The sequence below is a fragment of the Brachyistius frenatus genome, unplaced genomic scaffold (assembly GCF_029030835.1).
Source record: "Brachyistius frenatus isolate BFR_SWC_R1_liver_20210118 unplaced genomic scaffold, ASM2903083v1 Contig_373, whole genome shotgun sequence".
NCBI classification, from domain to species: Eukaryota; Metazoa; Chordata; class Actinopteri; family Embiotocidae; genus Brachyistius; species Brachyistius frenatus.
The window spans coordinates 87,501-104,852 of record NW_027210972.1 but is presented as its reverse complement, the minus strand read 5'-3'; the positions used below and the strand labels follow the sequence as shown (position 1 = coordinate 104,852).

The following is a 17,352-nucleotide window of genomic DNA, read 5'->3' as shown; positions in this document are numbered from 1 at the left end:
CTCTGTGAAGCTTCGGTCGTTTTTTACTCGTTGACACGTCAATCCAGTTTTCCACGAGGGATTTTTTAGTCTTGTTTCTTCGTCGGCGCTTTTGTCGGGTTTCCTCTGCGATACAGAACGAATCCGTAAACTGTTGAGTGACTGCAGACTCCAAAACGTCCGACGCTTCAGTTTAAATCGCGGCGACCATCAGACGTTCAGTCGTTGTCTGATTCGAGTGTTTTTTTAACGTTGGAGCTGATTGTGTGTTAAAAACCTTCACGTTGTTTAAAACCCTGAAAACGTCTTCATTTCCTCCGCTGCAGATTTCATCCCACAAACAGAGCGGAGGTTTGTGAACGCAGCTCCTACGAGGATCCGTCGGCCTTCGCGGCTCAGGTTTATTTATACTGATCGATACCTTCTGTTTCCTCCGATCACCGTCAGCTCATGGATTATTTATCGATGCCTGTTTCCTGTTGATCAATATTTCGACTCTGCTGAGGTTTCAGAACTCGACAAAATCAGCACTGTTTATTTATTTTGAGGAAAAACTCTGAAACTTCAACCTGCAATGAATTTATCCAACAAAATTCATTTTGAAACATTAAAATAAAAGTTAATCATGGTTTTAATTTGAAAGTCTCGAACAGGATGAAAAAGTCAAACATTTCAGGTCTTTATATTTCTTTTATTAAGTGTTGATGAGAGTTCTTTGACGGTTTGAAATTATATTTACTGTTTAACTGTGTTTAATACCGCATCAATAAACGACCACGATTATTCCAGCAGATCCTTTAAAGCTGCTTCACACTCAGTTAAATGAAAAAATACACAATAACAGTGTAGATTCATCAATAAAACAAGATATACGAATATTTTTTCATCAACACATTTAGAAAATCCTCTAAAACCTGATAATAATAATTACAAATCTTTAAGTCTCTTGAAAATTTTTACTCGACAGCAAACTTTTAGTTTTTAAGTTTGAAATCTAAAGTGAAGAAACTCGACTGCCGTCAGATGAATGTAGTCGAGTAGAAATATTTGAAAAACATTAAATTCATAACTGTAATATCACTTAAATGTAGTCAAACAAAGAAACATACAACAGACAAACATGAAGACACTCGAGAATAAAAACGGACTAAAAACTAAATTAAGTATTGAAATATTTGCTGTTTAATTATTATTATTTTGTAATTCTTTATTTAAACATTTTCATTTTTATTTTATACAAAACAGAATTCTCTAACAAAGGACCTCATGGACCAAAATAAATAAACACATTGCTGTAAAACATGGTGCAACTTTTTAAACATTTTGGGATTCAAAGATAAGAAATGTTTTTGTTATTAAACAGAAAGAATTAAGAGAAAAAAAAAATCCAGTCGAGAAAAGTCCCCAAAACACACGAGTTTACTTCAGGAGAAAAACTTTACTGTAAAACATGTAAGAAATTAATAAAATACAAGTAAAAATATCACCTGAACTGCAGCTTCACTTTTTACTTTACCTGTTTCAGACGTGCGTTGTCTCAGATCTGATCATAGAACAGCCGTCTGATGAACACCAACACGCTGCAGGATACAAACCAGACTGAAAAGTACAAATGAAACTAATGTCGGCTGACCATGTGAACATTTTTCACCCAAAAGATAGTTCAGGAATGAAAAGAAATTTTAATTTAAATTTAATGTAAAAAAAAATCTTGGTTTTATTGGGTCAAAATAATCTGAGGAGACAGACGATGTTTTCAGCTGCTCTGTCTTAAATTTACGGGCCGCACATGAACAGGAAAAGACGTTAGAATAAAGATGTCATATTTGGTGTGAAAGAAACATTTTCCCTCCAAAGTTTTGTAAATAAAAAGGCTGCAGATTAAAAAGTTCATGTTAATGATTAGAGTTTTTCTTCTGAGACTTTGGAGACTTTTAATCTGATCTCATGGTTTAAATGTTAAAATATTCCTCGAACTTATTAAAAAAGTTGACAACCGACACATGAACATTAAAATAAAAATTTTAGTCACCAACAAAGAGCTTCCTGGTGTCTGAATCACAGGAGACATGTTGAAAGAGGAGAAACCAAACTGCTGCGACTGACCTGTTCTGTTATTTTAACCTGCCGGGAGTCGAATGTGATTTAAAGCATCTAAATCTCTTATTCTGACAGCAGATGTGTTCTCTCGTTCTATATTTCAGTCACAGACAGTTCTGGAAAGATTCGTCACGTTTAGACTGTTTTGGTCCCTTTGAGCGCCGTGATGGATCTTTAAGTTCAACACAGGAAGAAGAAGTCAGTGCAGGTGAGATATTTGAGATGTGCAGCAGGATTATCTTCACAGGAAGTCACCACGTTGCTGTTTATCAGGGAGGTGGGAGGAAAAAACAACTTTTCTTCTTTGACTTTTACAGCAAAAACTCACTTAAAAAATGTCATCCTACTATTTGAGGAAGATGCTGCAAAATCAAACATTTCTGATCGCAAAAAGAAACAAATATCAAAAATGGAGCTTTATTATCTTCATAAAGGTGAAAGTCTGATTTCTATTTGAGTTTTTTCATGTGGAGCTGAACGTTGATCGTCACAGTGGTTTCACGTTTCACGTTCTCCACGTTTGTCGGCCCTTTTGTGTAAATTAACAAAACCTATAAAAAGCATCTGGACTTCAGCTCGACTCAACAAAAATATCCTGATCGGCCTCTTAACGGATCATTTTCTCATTTTCTGCTTTAAATGATGGATAGAAACTGACATTAAATCACATTTTCTTTGGAACATTTTCTGTAAACTCAGTGAAATATCTTTTCTTTGCACGTGAACTCCAAAACATAAAAGAACCCGTTGATGGTTTTCACGTTTCGGTCTGAACGACCGCAGGCTGTTTTTTAACGAGTTGGTTCGTACGTCTGTTCAGGCTGATCAGAGTTTGACTCCTGGATCAATAAGAAGGTTTTTCTCTTCATGCTTCTTTCTGCGCTGCAGCGCGTCCTGCACTTTTTCAGGAAGCTGAATTAAAACATGATCAAACATTAATCCTGCAGTTTAACACTTTAGAAAGTTAGTTGATCGATTCAAAGAAAAAAACAAAATATGAACTGATTTTTTTTTTCCATCAACATAAAAGTTAAATTAAATCTGAAGAAATCAAAGATGTTTAGTGTCACAGATTTAAAGATTTAAAACGTTTCTTTTGTCTTTATTACAGAGAGTTATGTTGTATTAAATGTATGTTCACAGATATTCTGCTGATGACAGATATTTATAATATTTATTGAAATGGTTTGTTGCTAAAGTTCAGAAAAAACCAACCATCAGCTGGATCTATTTGTTTATAATGATGATAATGATATAATGATTAATGACGTCAGAAATGTAAACATTTTTGTTGCTGCTCAGATTTTTTTCCCTTCATGACACAATAATAATATGAATCAAAGTTTACATTCACTTGTTTTCTATAAAACCGTCTGTTTGGATCTCAGAGCTCAAACCAACACGCTGAAAGTTCAACTTTGAAATCTGGAGGGTTTTTTACATTTGTGTTTCACAGCTGTTTGTCTTTTTAATAATAATTCAAAGCCATCTTCAGGAACGAGTCAAGCAACACAGCGATCCGTTAACAAAGCAACCAGACGCTGTTTAAATGCTGCCGGGGTTCCTCAGGGTGTTCTGGAAAATAAAAACTCTTTAAAACTCCAGCACCAATTTGAAATATAAAAAAAGAGTGATGACGGAAACATTCATGCTGCAAAATGAAAAAAGTCTGTTAAAGTTGTTCTGTATATTTTTCATATTTACGTGTATAATTTAATTTGATGATTTAATTTAATTCAGACCTCGTTTTGCTGAAATTCGCAGCAGGTTACGAAGTTATTTCCAGTATTAGTTTTTTGGCTTTAACTCATTTTAAATCCAGTCGTTCAGTTTTTTCTGTTTTAGTCTCCATCAGCTGCAATAAATGAAACTATGAAACCACGTTATTACAAAAGTGTTGATCAGTTTGTTGGAGAACGTGAGTTCTGCAGTGATGATGATGTCATCGCCGTGTTTTGTTGTTTACCTGAGTGATCAGCTGACGGTGAAACTCGTCGTCACGTCGCCGCCGTCTGAAAAACGCCAGCCGTTTGTTCTGAATTCATAAAACTAGTTTTTAATGATACTTCGTGTTGTGTGCAGAAACGCACTACAAAGATTACATCTTATCAACATAGAAAAACAGTCTGAACCCTTGTGTCTCTGAGCAGCACCCCCCCACCCCCCCATCAGACCCCTGGTCCGTGGGGATATTGGGGCCCCTGGTCCGTGGGGATATTGGGGCCCCTGGTCCGTGGGGATATTGGGGCCCCCTTCCTGTGAATAAAGGAGGTGAGCGTGCAGCGCTACACGTTCGTCATGCCTCTCTTGAGCTCGTGCAGCTCCAGCTGACTGTGGCTGCGCAGCCGGCAGTCGCGTGCCAGGGCCTCGGCCCGCTGCAGCATGCTGTGCTGTAATCCGGTCAGATGGGCCCCCGGGCTGCCGTGCAGCGGCCCCAGGGGGGCGTAGCCGGAGTATCCGGGGAGGAAAGGGGAGGAGTAGTAGAGGTGGCAGGGCAGGGCGGGGCCGTGGGGGAACGGGGTCCGGGGCGTGGAGGCGGCGGCCGGCTGTGGCCCCGCCCCCCCGCTCTGCGAGTCACTACATCCTTTACTTCGCTCCGCCGACGTGGCGATCTCCGCCAGGGACCACAGTTTGGGTTTGGGGGCGGCGGTCGGACCGGGTTCGTGCTCCTTCGGCGGCGGGCTGGAAGACGACGAGCGCTCCTGCTCCGGAGGGGGGGCCCCCGACGTAGAGGTGGGGCCCTGGATGCGGGGCAACCTACAGTCCCCGGAGTCTTTAAAGTCCAGATCGGTGAAGCCTCGGTCCGTGTCGCTGCCGCTGTCGTCCCTGAACATCAAACCGCAGGAGTCCGAGGCCCGACGAGGAGCTGCAGGACGGAGGACGGAGGAGACGGAGGAGACGGAGGAGACACACATCAATACTGATCAATACGTCTGATCGCTTCATCACGTTCACAGCAAACGGTCACGTAGAGAAAATCAATCAGCTGATCTGATCGTCCTTCAATCTTTAACTTCAGAGAAAATCAGGAAACTGAAGACGTGTTTCTGATGTAATGATTGATGGGCTGTAACACGTGAACAGAACACGTATGTTCAGCTGTAACATGTGACTGCAGCCCCGATAATAAAACAATCATATTTATATTCTGATAACTTCCTCCATAAATGATAAGAAATATGACGAAGAGAAGCAGCTGATGTTCTGCTGACAGACTTCACATTTAAGATTTTAATAAATCGATGAAAACCAGAGAACGAACAGAACCATGAAAAACAAGCTGAAGGATCCGTCGATTGATTATTGATCGATTGATTATTGATCGATTAACTGTCGGCAGATGTGAACTTTTATTTTGTGTTTTTCGTTGTTTCTTTTTGTACTTTTTAATCTTTTGAACAAACATTTACAGAAATTACATCCTCGGAGTTCTAGTGACACACACAGTTACACACACACACACACACACAGTTACACACACACACACACACACACACACACACAGTTACACACACACACACACACACACAGTTACACACACACACACACACACACACACACACACTGTTACACACACAGTTACACACACACACACACACACACACACACACACACACACACACACACACACACACACACAGTTACACACACACTGTTACACACAGTTACACACACACACACACACACACACAGTTACACACACACACACACACACACTGTTACACACACAGTTACACACACACACACACACACACACACACACACACACACACACACTGTTACACACTGTTACACACACACACACACACACACACTGTTACACACACACACTGTTACACACACACACACACACACACACACACACACACACACACACACACACACACACACACACACACAGTTACACACACAGACTGACCTCTGTCGCTCTTGCCCCCCCCCTCCTCGCCGCCGGTCTTCGTGGTGTCCTCGTCCTCCTCGTGGCGCTCCAGCTCGATGGCGTCCTCGTCCTCCTCGTCCTCGCTGCGGTTCCGGGGGGTCCAGGTCATCTTGTTCTCCTTCTTCAGGCGGCGCCGAGCGTTGGCGAACCAGGTGGAGACCTGCGTCAGCGTCATCTTGGTGATGATGGCCAGCATGATCTTCTCCCCCTTCGTCGGGTACGGGTTCTTCCGGTGCTCGCCGAGCCAGGCCTTCAGCGTCGCCGTGGCGTCCCGCGTGGCGTTCTTCCTGTAGGCGGGGTCTCCGTACGCGTACGGCCCCAGGGCCCCGAACGGGTGGTAGTCCAGGGACCCGGAGGATGGGTCGTACCCGGGACTCTAGAACAGGAAGTGATGTCATCAGTACCTCAAACTGATCTTTGACATGTTTATTTTCTGCTTCAGTCATTTTAAGTTTTTCTGTGACTAATTTATTTATAATTAAAAGCTATTTTATCTCTAATTTAAATATTTTTGATCTATTCTTTATCTCTATTGTAGCTCTAATTTAGTTCTACTTTATCTCTAATTTATATCATTTAAATCTACTTCAACTCTTTTATATCTATTTTGACTAATTTATGTCCACTTTATCTGTTATTTATCTTTTTAACTATTTTATCTCTGATTTATTTTTCTACTTTATCTCTATTTTATCTTTAATTTAAATATATTTTATCTCTGCTTATTTGTTCACTGTATGTTTGATGTGTGTGTGTGTGTGTGTGTGTGTGTGTGTGTGTGTGTGTGTGTGTGTGTGTGTGTGTGTGTGTGTGTGTGTGTGTGTGTGTGTTGTCTGCAGATTTGTGTGAAGCTGTTTTCTTGGCAGCTCTCTGAGCAGCAGATTTCTAATCTTAAAGTGAGTGACGTCGTTAAATGAAACCAAACAAACAGAATTTAATTTGTTGTCTGGGAAGCTGTCGAACACTTCCTCCTTTAAATCTTTCAATTTAAAATTAAAACGTCTCATTCACACATTTGAACAATTAAAACCTGACAGGGAATTCAGGGTGTTTGTCGAAATTATGGATAAATTATCAATTTTAAACTTTGCATTTAGATTTTCCGAAAACAAAATGACCCAAAAATCCGTTGTTGATCAGAAGAAATAAAAACTGTAGCTGATGATTTAAGAAACAAAAAGAAAAAAAACAATATCAATTTGAAAAGTGATATTTCTTCTCGATAAATGAATTTTTTTCGGCTTTTAAAATGATTTCGCCAACATTTAAAACCGTAAATGATCATTTCTTCCTCCGGAGATCCAGAGGAGAGATGAAGGTGGAGAAGATGTTTGTCTTTGGTCAAATATCATTTAAATCATCACATTAAAAATGTACTTTTTAAAATTTTAGATTTAACTTTAAAATCATTTCCTGAGGCTTAAATAACTTCCTGTTGAACTCTTGAATTTCACGTCACATTTCGGCTTCTGTCTCTCTCTAGTTTTTAAAACTTTTCTAAAAGTGACTTCTCGGTTTGAACCAGAAGACCAGACCCGGTCCGGTCCCGGAGCCGGTCCCAGACCCGGTTCCGGTCCGCCGGCTGCGCTCGGACACTCACCACGAAGGAGCTGAGGGTGGCGGCGGCCCGGGGCTCCCCGCCGTACGGGAGGGGAGAGCTGAAGCCGGGAGACGTCGCCGATCCCGAGTACGGAGCGAAGGCAGAGCCCGACGAGGAGCGGCCGAGCTCCTCCGTCCGCGGTCCCAGGAGGACCGCGGAGCCGAAGGACGGGCAGGAGTGCAGGGCCAGAGACACGGACGGCTGGAAGAGGAAACCCGGAGGATAAGCCATGACGGGCGGCGCGCGCGGAGCCGGACTTTTTACGCACGGGCGAACTCACATCGGAGAGAAGGTGCGCGTGAGCCCGGGACGGCGGAGGGAAGAGGAGAAGAGGAAGAGGAGTTTGAAAGGAGCATCCAGGAGCATCGCCGGTTCACTGCGACTGTTTCTACTGTTTCTACTGAGAGTTTCTACTCAGGCTGCTGCGGAACTGATCGGCGCTGAGCGCGCGAACAGACTGAAGAGAGAGAGCGAGGAGGAGAGAGGAGGGGGGGGGGGGGCTCCACCTCCCAGCATCCTCCATCAGCTCTCACACTTCACTTTCCCTCTGTCTGTCCTGCAGCTGCAACAAAATCTCCTCTTAAAACACAAAGTTCAAACAGTTTTAGGGGTCCAACCTGAGGGTCGGGGGCCTCGAGGCAGACCCCACCAGTGTCATCATCTCCTAACCAGCACCCTGCAGCTCACAACTTTATTGATTTAAGCTGATTCAAATTCAGCTTCTTGAACATCCACATTTTCTGTTTTTCGTATACAATTTTGAGTTTTTGATTTTTAATCCGACAACAAACTCGATCAAAGGAAACATCAGCTGTCAGGTGTATCGATGACGTCGTTCGCCTCTGATGGAGTCACGTGACCTCACAGGAAGTTTGATGAGCTTTAATGATAACAACGTGACTTTTACGTGTGTGAGTTTCACGCTTACTAAACGTGTAACTTTCACGCCCAGACAGCGTAGCAGTCTCACGTTGTGCTGTAGCAGGCGGGCGTGTCTATTTCACGCTTTGCCGTAATACCGCATTTAAAAATGACACTAAAAATGAAATAAATAGAAGTTTTTATGTTTGTAACTCGGTGTGGTGTTCAGGTATGAAGAGTACAAACAAGAAAATGTATTAAACTAGCTGTAATAGTCAATGTTAATATTTCAGATGCGTTAAAATAAAAGCATGTTTTTCCTGCTGTGATTCATCTGCAGCTCATAATGAACTATTTTCCAGTAAAACTGCCTCTAAAGATTCACGTCGGATCAACCTGCTGATTTATTGTTTGTAAAAGGACAGAAAACGATGAGCGCTGTCGCCTCAGATGACATCATCAGAGTCCAGACACTTAAAGTACTCGAGTACAGCAGGAGTAACTCCTGTGAGTACTCGAGTACAGCAGGAGTAACTGGATACTCGGCGGCTGTGAGAGCGCTGAGTTGTAGTTTGAAGGTGTGAGTGTTTAAGCTCTAATCTGATTTGTGGATTCTATAATTAGCAGAGCTCCGCCTGCAGCGGGGCGTCCTGTCAGAGGGGGCGGAGACTAAGTCCGTCACTCACAGCTGAGAGCAGCCACCTGTCCGGCAGGTGTGTCGGCGGCGAGGCGAACACATGTGGGCCTTCCTCCGGCTGACGTCCAGGACGAGGCCGAGCTGCAGGGATTTCCAGGTGAGAGCGGAGGTGGAGCTCACCGGCTCCACCGATTAATTCATGTTGATCCTAATTACCGAAGTGTTCAGCAGCTATTTCAGGAGCAGAGCCGTCGGTAACGGAGAGGTTCGGGATTCTGGCTAGTTTTATCTTCGTCTTATTCTGTTTGAGGAAACAGGAGGCGAAAACCTTTCTGTGAGTTATTCTGAAGACTATCACTTTAACCTCATGATTCTGTGCTTTTATTTTGTAAACTAAAGTGGCAGAACTGTGTTTGAGGACCTTCCTGTCTGCAGTGCATCATGGGAGGTCAGACAAACATCACTGATCACCGTGATTTGGAAGGAAACCTCAAATCAGACAGATTCTCAGGCAGCTTCTGAACTGGCTGGTTCTCTGCTTTCTGAAAGGATTTCTGGAGCTTTATTCTGAAAGGATTTCTGGAGCTTTATTCTGAAAGGATTTCTGGAGCTTTATTCTGAAAGGATTTCTGGAGCTTTATTCTGAAAGAACAGCAGAGGGCACCATATAAACAGGCAGATTTGGCACAAATGTTCAGTTGACCTCAACTGCAGAATGCTCAGATTTGGATGCTCAAAGGTCAAAGGTCACTGTGACTTCATGTCGTCATTCTTGTGAACTCGATATCTCAGGAACACCTCGAGGAGATTTCTTCACATTCGGTGCAAATACTCACTCGGACTCGAGGACGATGTTGTGTTGAACTCCAGTGACTCACCTGTTGCACCTGTCCCTCCTTCCCTCCTCTCCATCACGTCCTCTCTGACTCCTCGCAGTTCAAGAACCTCCTGGTTTCTTATTCATGTGAGAAGATTAAACTTCTCACATGTTTGTGATCAAATTACTTCTTGTTTGAGATCGAATCGTACTGATTGTTCGGTAGTTAAATCTTTTTTCTGTCTGTTGTACTTTAAGATGTTTAACTTAGTAAAGAAGCAGTAAATAACTCCGATGGAGCAGGAACATGAGCGTGATGTGGAGTCGTCGGGGGTCAGAGGTCACCATGTGAGCGGGACGCCTGCAGATTATTATTAGTTAAAGCTTCAGAGAAAAAGAGTTCCGAGCTTTTATTTTGTTAACCTGCAGGAAGGTGTTGCTCCTGAATCTCCTCCTCCGAGCCTCCTGGATGTGCGTCTCCGACCTGCGATGCTAAACGAATGTTGATGAGGCCTAATGGAGCCTGAGGAACGTCTGAGCGCCGGTGAAACGGAGCGAGCTGCTCCGCTGCAGATGGACCCGGCAGATTAGCGCTGGCATTTTCACGCTTTTTTAAGCCTCTTTCATTAAAGCGAGGTGAGCGCACCTCCTCTGCACCTCCTCTACTCCTCCGACGATCCTCCGGAGGCTCGAATGCAACGCAGCGATGGCCTCCCGCAGCAGGAAGCAGCAGCTCGGGAAAGCTGCGACGGCTCTTTCATCGTCGGCACGGCGACCCCGAGGGCCCGCCCACCGAGTGACACCGCGCCGCTTCTATCGCTTCACAAAGTTCTGTAACAATCTGCGTGTACAAAGTTGAGTATTGAGGGAAACGTGCGGCGCGGCTCGCTCCGTATTCTCCACGGCACCGACTCTTTGTGAAGATCCTCACATGAAAGGAGCGCTCGTTTGTTTTCCCCCAGCAGCTCATAAATTAGCTTCGCCCGCGGGCCGGATGTCCAGAGGTTACTTAAAGACAGTGTGTTTAATTAATTGGAAAACACTCTTTTTAATAGTTACTATTCAAGTATGAAATGCGATCCGTGTTATCTGTGCTCAGACTTAATTACCACCCCCGGGACTCCGGTAAGTGCTGCAAGAAGAGCGACTTCACAGAGCGGGAAACAGATGAGTCGCTCCGCAACATCTGGACTTCCTGTTTGTTGTTTACTGCATCACAGATCAATGAATGTGATCCACCAGCGTCTGATCACCACGACGATGTCATCAAACACAGGAAGTGAATTTAAAAACGCAACACTCCAGATCAACAGGAAGTTTCAGTTTCATTTAAAACGTTCCAACGCGCTGATTTCTGATTTTCTTTGTTTCACGTTAAACGAATATTTTTGGTTTCAAACTGACGAGAAGATGAAGAGCTGCAGGAATTTCTAACGAGCATCATTTACTGACATTATATTACCAAAAGAAACAAGTGATTGACAGCTGTCAGGTACTTCGGAGCGGTTTGGAGCAGGAAGTGACCATATTTGGACGAGCTGGGGGAGGAGCCAGAGGTGGATCTGACCGATCTGATCGGAAACCTGACGATACTACGTCCCGCCCACCGATAGCTGTAACCTGACTGCACCACAGGCCTGTCAATCAAACAGACACGCCCCCAAAAACAGGTCTTCTTGAATCTTCTTTTCTAATGAATGAGGGATTATTTTCAGATGGACCTCCAGAAAACTAAGAAGAAGGAGTGACTTTAGCTAACAACACCGAGATAACTGATGGACACATTTTATTCACTTTGGATTTGATGAGAGAAGTTGAATGGGAGTCTATGGAGCCGGAGGCTTTTTGGAGCCGACCTCTAGTGGCACTCGCTGGTATTGCAGCTGAAGACACTTCTGGATCAGAACCATTTTACAGACCTGAAGCTACGAACTCTTTTATAAACAGTCTGTGGGATCAACAGACCGCCATGTTAAAACTTTACAGCATAAATAAACAGTCTGGCTCCGCCCACCTGTAGCTCACAGCTTCAGTTTTCTTTACTCTGATTATAGTCTGGTAAAGCTGCTTGCGTGTGTTTGTTCTGCCCCTCCTTCACTGTGATTGGACGTCTGGGTTAAAAAGTTAATCAGTTTTACCCAAAGTTGAACATTTCTTAACTCTTGAGCAATCATGTGATCTAATCGCTGTTTCTTTGTTTGTTGAACGTCTCCTTTCAGAACTGTCAGTACGATGGAGGAGATTTCCCAGCATCCCCCTCTGCATGGTGGTCCTCAGCCCGCCCCAGCTGGTGACCTGACACAAGACCGGAGTCTGGAGAGTCTCCACCAGGACCAGCGAAGTCTCAAAGACCAGGGTCATGTTGGAGAGTGTCGTCCAGATCCACCTGAGGACCAGCAGGAGGTCCGGGGACCAGAACCGGCTCAGACAGAAGCTCATCGTGGACCAGGAGGACGTCCAGAGGCGCGTCTAGACCAGGACCTGATGCAGGATGAGCAGATCCAGGATGCTGGTGAGAAGTGATGGATGTTAGGAGCGTGTAATACACCCACCTGTCCACTAGGGGGAACCTTTTTTTTTTTTGACACGCCGAACATCATCTACACGTGAGAAGAAGTCACGTGACAAACATCCGTCGACGAAGGTAATGAGACGGATTACAGAAGGCCGTGTGACAAAGTTTTGTTTGGGAGTTTTTTTTTTTTTTTTTTAACAAAAACATCCAAAAGCTCGTCACTCCAACACGTTTTGACGCCGCGATGACACGCTTCCCTCTAGTGGACAGACGGGTGTATTACCATCATCAGTTATGGACACTTCTGGCTCAAAAAAATTTAGTTGTTTGAATAATTTTTAAAACTCGTGCCTGTCAATCAAAAATATATTTAAATATTTGAACGTGTCATTGATATTTTTATATGTATTTATTAAAAGTTACATGATAGAAAAAAGGGGAAACCTTAAATAAAAAAATTTAAATCTGTAACTAAGAATAAATCATGTCAGATAAAAAGTATCTGTAACTGTCAGTTTATGTGTGTTTTAATATTCTGATTTAATTAAAACAATATTTAAAAAAAGAATAAATCGTGTGTCAGGTTTAAATGAATGTTTTTTTTACCTGCAGTAAACAAACACGTAAATAACAGATGAATAAATAAACAAACACCCCCTGGTCTGTTGACCTGCAGCCTCGCAGCATCAGGACCGGGCGGAGCATCGCTCGGACTCGAACCCGACGACAGCCAATCAGGACGCAGCGAGGGAATCCGGCGGCAGCCTCCCGGCGCTGGTCGTCACGGCGGCGGAGGAGGTGAGTCCAGAGGCCTGATGGGATACGACCGGCCGGCTCATGTTTATTCATGTGTCGGGCTGCTCAGCGGGGGCGGAGCCAAACGTCCCGCCGCTCGCCTTTGTCTCCTGCTCTCTCAGGTAGCTTCTCCTCCACGTTGGCTGCCTTTGTTCTTCCTTTAAACGCCGCCTGTGATCAAGTTGAAAGCTCGGCCCTCCTGACAGCCTTTCTTCATCAGCCGAAGCCTCCTCTTCATGTGACTGCTCTCGCAGGCTTCCAGCTGTAATTATTCATCCACGTCTCGGCTCGTCACGTCGTGGATTTAAGGCGCGCGGGATGTTTTCAATAATGAATTTGTTCATTGTGAACTATTTAAAATATTCGTATTTCCACGTCGAGTCCTGATCCCGCCGCCTTTCATCACAAACCTCCTGCCTTTTACTTCCTGACAGTTTCCTTATTTGCTTTTCACCGAAGACGCGAACGACTCAGAAACTGAAACTTCTGCTCGTCTTTTTACCGCTGACAGTAATCAATGAGGTCTTAATCAATACGAAAAGACACGAGTCTCCAAACAAAGAACTTTTCAGGAAATTAGACAAAAAGCTTGTTTTTAGTTTTGTGACACAGATTTAAATTTTTCTCTGTTTTTAGTGTTTTTAGCTGAAAAAGTTTTTAGTTCAATAGCAGAAATATTCAGTTTTAATTAATTAAACTGCAGTTATTTGATATTTAATTGAACGTTTTAGTTTCAAGGACGAGAACCAAACATCTTCTATCTCCAGCTTCTCCACAAGGAGGATTTATTTCTTCTAAACTCAAGCTAACAAGCAGCTAATTTTGCTTATTAACAGCTCAACTCAAGTTATAGCTAATAACGCTAACGACTCGTTAGGTGGAGGGGTGGTGGTGGAGCAATGAGAGGTGGAGGTGGAGGGGTGGAGGGGTGGTGGAGCAATGGGAGCAGGGGTGGTGGTGGATGGGAGGTGGAGGGGTGGTGGTGGAGCGATGTGAGGTGGAGGTGGAGGTGGAGGGGTGGAGGGGTGGTGGTGGAGCGATGGGAGGTGGAGGTGGAGGGGTGGAGGTGGAGGGGCGGTGGTGGAGGTGGAGGGGTGGAGGGGCGGTGTGGAGGTGGAGGGGTGGAGGTGGAGCGATGGGAGGTGGAGGTGGAGGGGTGGTGGTGGAGTGATGGGAGGTGGAGGTGGAGCGATGGGAGGTGGAGGTGGAGGGGTGGAGGTGGAGGGGTGGTGGTGGAGTGATGGGAGGTGGAGGTGTGGAGGTGGAGGGGTGGAGGGGTGGTGTTGGAGGTGGAGGGGTGGAGGTGGAGGTGGAGGGGCGGTGGAGGGGTGGTGGTGGAGCGGTGGTGGAGGGGAGGGGTGGAGGGGCGGAGGTGGAGGAGGTGGAGGGGCGGTGGTGGAGCCTCTGAGGAGGGACCATGACAGATTCCATCCCCGTCCTCCTGTGAACACGCTCACTCATCCAAACCGCCTCCAAATACGTTTCCTCTGCAGCTCGGCGGAGGAGCACTTAAACCAAATTGACTTTCCTGATCTGAATTGTGAAGATTCTGATATCGTGCATCAAGTTCTTTATTTATTTACCTCAGAAGAATTCCAATCAGTAATTCCCTCAGACGGCGATACGGGAACTAATGTGAATGCAAATAGGATTAGACTCCTGCATTAGTGTCTGATCAACAATGTACAGGCCTGAGTGTTCACCGGGGGAATCGCTCAGCGCTGCACGGGGGGGGGGGGGCATTCAGCACCTCCTCGGGTTAACCTCCATCTTCTGCTGCTGCAAACATCGTCAACAGAGACCCGTGAAATGCTTCAGTAAGTCTGAGATGAAGCGACGAGCTGCCATGAATTCTTCCCCGAGTCAGACTGTCAACACCGAGTTCTACCGGGGCGTTAGCATTGTTAGCTGGGCGTTAGCATTGTTAGCTGGGCGTTAGCATTGTTAGCTGGGCGTTAGCATTGTTAGCTGATTGGAAGCTGGTTGTTAGCATTATTAACTGTTTGGTTATCTTGGGTTTAGTTGTCTTGTAGCCAAGTTAGCTGTTTGTCAGCTGTTTGTTAGCTGTGTTAGCTGTGTTAGCTGTATTAGCTGTTTGTTAGCTGTGTTAGCTGTATTAGCTGTGTTAGCTGTGTTAGCTGTTTGTTAGCTGTGTTAGCCGTGTTAGCTGTTTGTTAGCTGTGTTAGCTGTTTGTTAGCTATGTTAGCTGTTTGTTAGCTGTGTTAGCTATGTTAGCTGTGTTAGCTGTTTGTTAGCTGTGTTAGCTGTTTGTTAGCTGTGTTAGCTATGTTAGCTGTGTTAGCTGTCTTAGCTGTTTGTTAGCTGTGTTAGCTGTCTTAGCTGTTTGTTAGCTGTGTTAGCTGTGTTAGCTGTTTGTTAGCTGTGTTAGCTGTGTTAGCTGTTTGTTAGCTGTGTTAGCTGTCTTAGCTGTTTGTTAGCTGTGTTAGCTGTCTTAGCTGTTTGTTAGCTGTGTTAGCTGTGTTAGCTGTTTGTTAGCTGTGTTAGCTGTCTTAGCTGTTTGTTAGCTGTGTTAGCTGTGTTAGCTATGTTAGCTGTGTTAGCTGTCTTAGCTGTTTGTTAGCTGTGTTAGCTGTCTTAGCTGTTTGTTAGCTGTGTTAGCTGTGTTAGCTGTTTGTTAGCTGTGTTAGCTGTGTTAGCTGTTTGTTAGCTGTGTTAGCTGTCTTAGCTGTTTGTTAGCTGTGTTAGCTGTCTTAGCTGTTTGTTAGCTGTGTTAGCTGTGTTAGCTGTTTGTTAGCTGTGTTAGCTGTCTTAGCTGTTTGTTAGCTGTGTTAGCTGTGTTAGCTGTTTGTTAGCTGTGTTAGCTGTCTTAGCTGTTTGTTAGCTGTGTTAGCTGTCTTAGCTGTTTGTTAGCTGTGTTAGCAGGACACATCAGAAGAGTTCAGTGATGGAGACGTCGGTGTGGAAATGTCCCGCTCTGTCATTCTTCTTCGTTGGTGAAACACGCTGTACGTGGTGTTGCCGTGACGCGTTGCCGTGACACCGTGACAGTCAGCAGATCCGCGTCACGCCCCGCTGAGGTGTTTCCCGTTTCTGAAGACGCCTCCGGGTTCCCGGCGAAGCCGACGAAACGTGAAGCGGCTCTGCGGCGCTTCCACGGAGAATCGACCGCGGGTTTCTGCGACACCTCGGCGACACTCGCCGCCGAAAAACACGTAAATCGGTGTGAAAGCCGCGGCTTCCGTGAGATTATTAAACGTGGACGAAAAGACAAACAGGAACCGTGTTTGGAGACAAAAGTCTGTTGTTGTTATTTACAAGAACGGAACGGAGAACAATTAACTAGAATCAAAACAACCGGTTTCATCAGGATCTCCTAGTGTGTGTGTGTGTGTGTGTGTGTGTGTGTGTGTGTGTGTGTGTGTGTGTGTGTGTGTGTGTGTGTGTGTGTGTGTGTGTGTGTGTGTGTGTGTGTGTGTGTGTGTGTGTGTGTGTGTGTGTGTGTGTGTGTCTGTGTGTGTGTGTGTGTGTGTGTGTGTGTGTGTGTGTGTGTGTGTGTGTGTGTGTGTGTGTGTGTGTGTGTGTGTGTGTGTGTGTGTGTGAGTGAGTGTGTGTGTGAGTGTGTGTAGCAGGACAGTAGTGACTGGATAATGAGCTCTCCTGGGACGGCAGTTAAAGGAGATCTCGGCTCTCTGAGATGTTAAACTGCGGCTGCTGATGTCTGTTGTCAACTGCGGCCTAATTGTACTCAACAGGCTCAGCAGCCGGCGGTGGTGGTGGTGGTGCAACGTGGTGGTTGGTGGTGGGTGTTAGCTGATTATTAGCATTGTTAGCATTGTTATCTGGTTGTTAGCTGGTTGTTAGCTGGTTGTTAGCTGGTTGTTAGCTGATTATTAGCATTGTTAGCTGGTTGTTAGCTGATTATTAGCATTGTTAGCTGGTTGTTAGCTGATTATTAGCATTGTTAGCTGGTTGTTAGCTGGTTGTTAATGGCTCATTAACTTGAGTTTTAGCGTTGTTAGCTGATTATTAGCTTTATTAGCCGGTTAACGTCTGAGGGAACATCGCTGTACGTCCATTGGCACCAATAAAAGCAGTCTTGAAACGTTTTGATCGCAGCTCTTATCAGTTGATAATGACGGTAACGTG

The 17,352-nt window shown here is 44.7% G+C and overlaps 2 protein-coding genes across 2 annotated transcripts in view; one reads left to right on the top strand and one right to left on the bottom strand.

Moving 5' to 3' along the window:
- Window positions 1-3,108: 3,108 nt before the first annotated feature.
- Window positions 3,109-7,999, bottom strand: LOC138636381 (Iroquois homeobox protein 5a-like). The gene is made up of 3 exons (XM_069724376.1): window positions 7,620-7,999; window positions 5,999-6,395; window positions 3,109-4,945 (listed from the first exon to the last, which is right to left on the bottom strand). Exons 1-3 carry the CDS (start codon window positions 7,848-7,850, stop codon window positions 4,365-4,367), a joined length of 1,209 nt encoding a protein of 402 aa, XP_069580477.1. The 5' UTR covers window positions 7,851-7,999; the 3' UTR covers window positions 3,109-4,364.
- Window positions 8,000-9,387: 1,388 nt separating this feature from the next.
- LOC138636382 (ankyrin repeat domain-containing protein SOWAHA) overlaps window positions 9,388-17,352 on the top strand; it is a 44,480-nt gene continuing 36,515 nt past the window's right edge. The window contains exons 1-3 of the mRNA XM_069724377.1: window positions 9,388-9,451; window positions 12,154-12,446; window positions 13,126-13,247. Of these exons, the coding sequence (XP_069580478.1) occupies window positions 12,167-12,446; window positions 13,126-13,247 (402 nt within the window). The 5' untranslated portion in view covers window positions 9,388-9,451; window positions 12,154-12,166. The remainder of the gene's footprint in view (window positions 9,452-12,153; window positions 12,447-13,125; window positions 13,248-17,352) is intronic.

Coding starts and splice junctions, on each gene's coding strand:
- LOC138636381 (XM_069724376.1), bottom strand. CDS start 7,850: ATGGCTTATCCTCCGGGTTTCCTCTTCCAGCCGTCCGTGTCTCTGGCC. Junction 6,396..7,619: donor CCACCCTCAGCTCCTTCGTG/GTGAGTGTCCGA, acceptor TTCCTGTTCTAG/AGTCCCGGGTACGACCCATC. Junction 4,946..5,998: donor GGGGGGCAAGAGCGACAGAG/GTCAGTCTGTGT, acceptor TCCGTCCTGCAG/CTCCTCGTCGGGCCTCGGAC.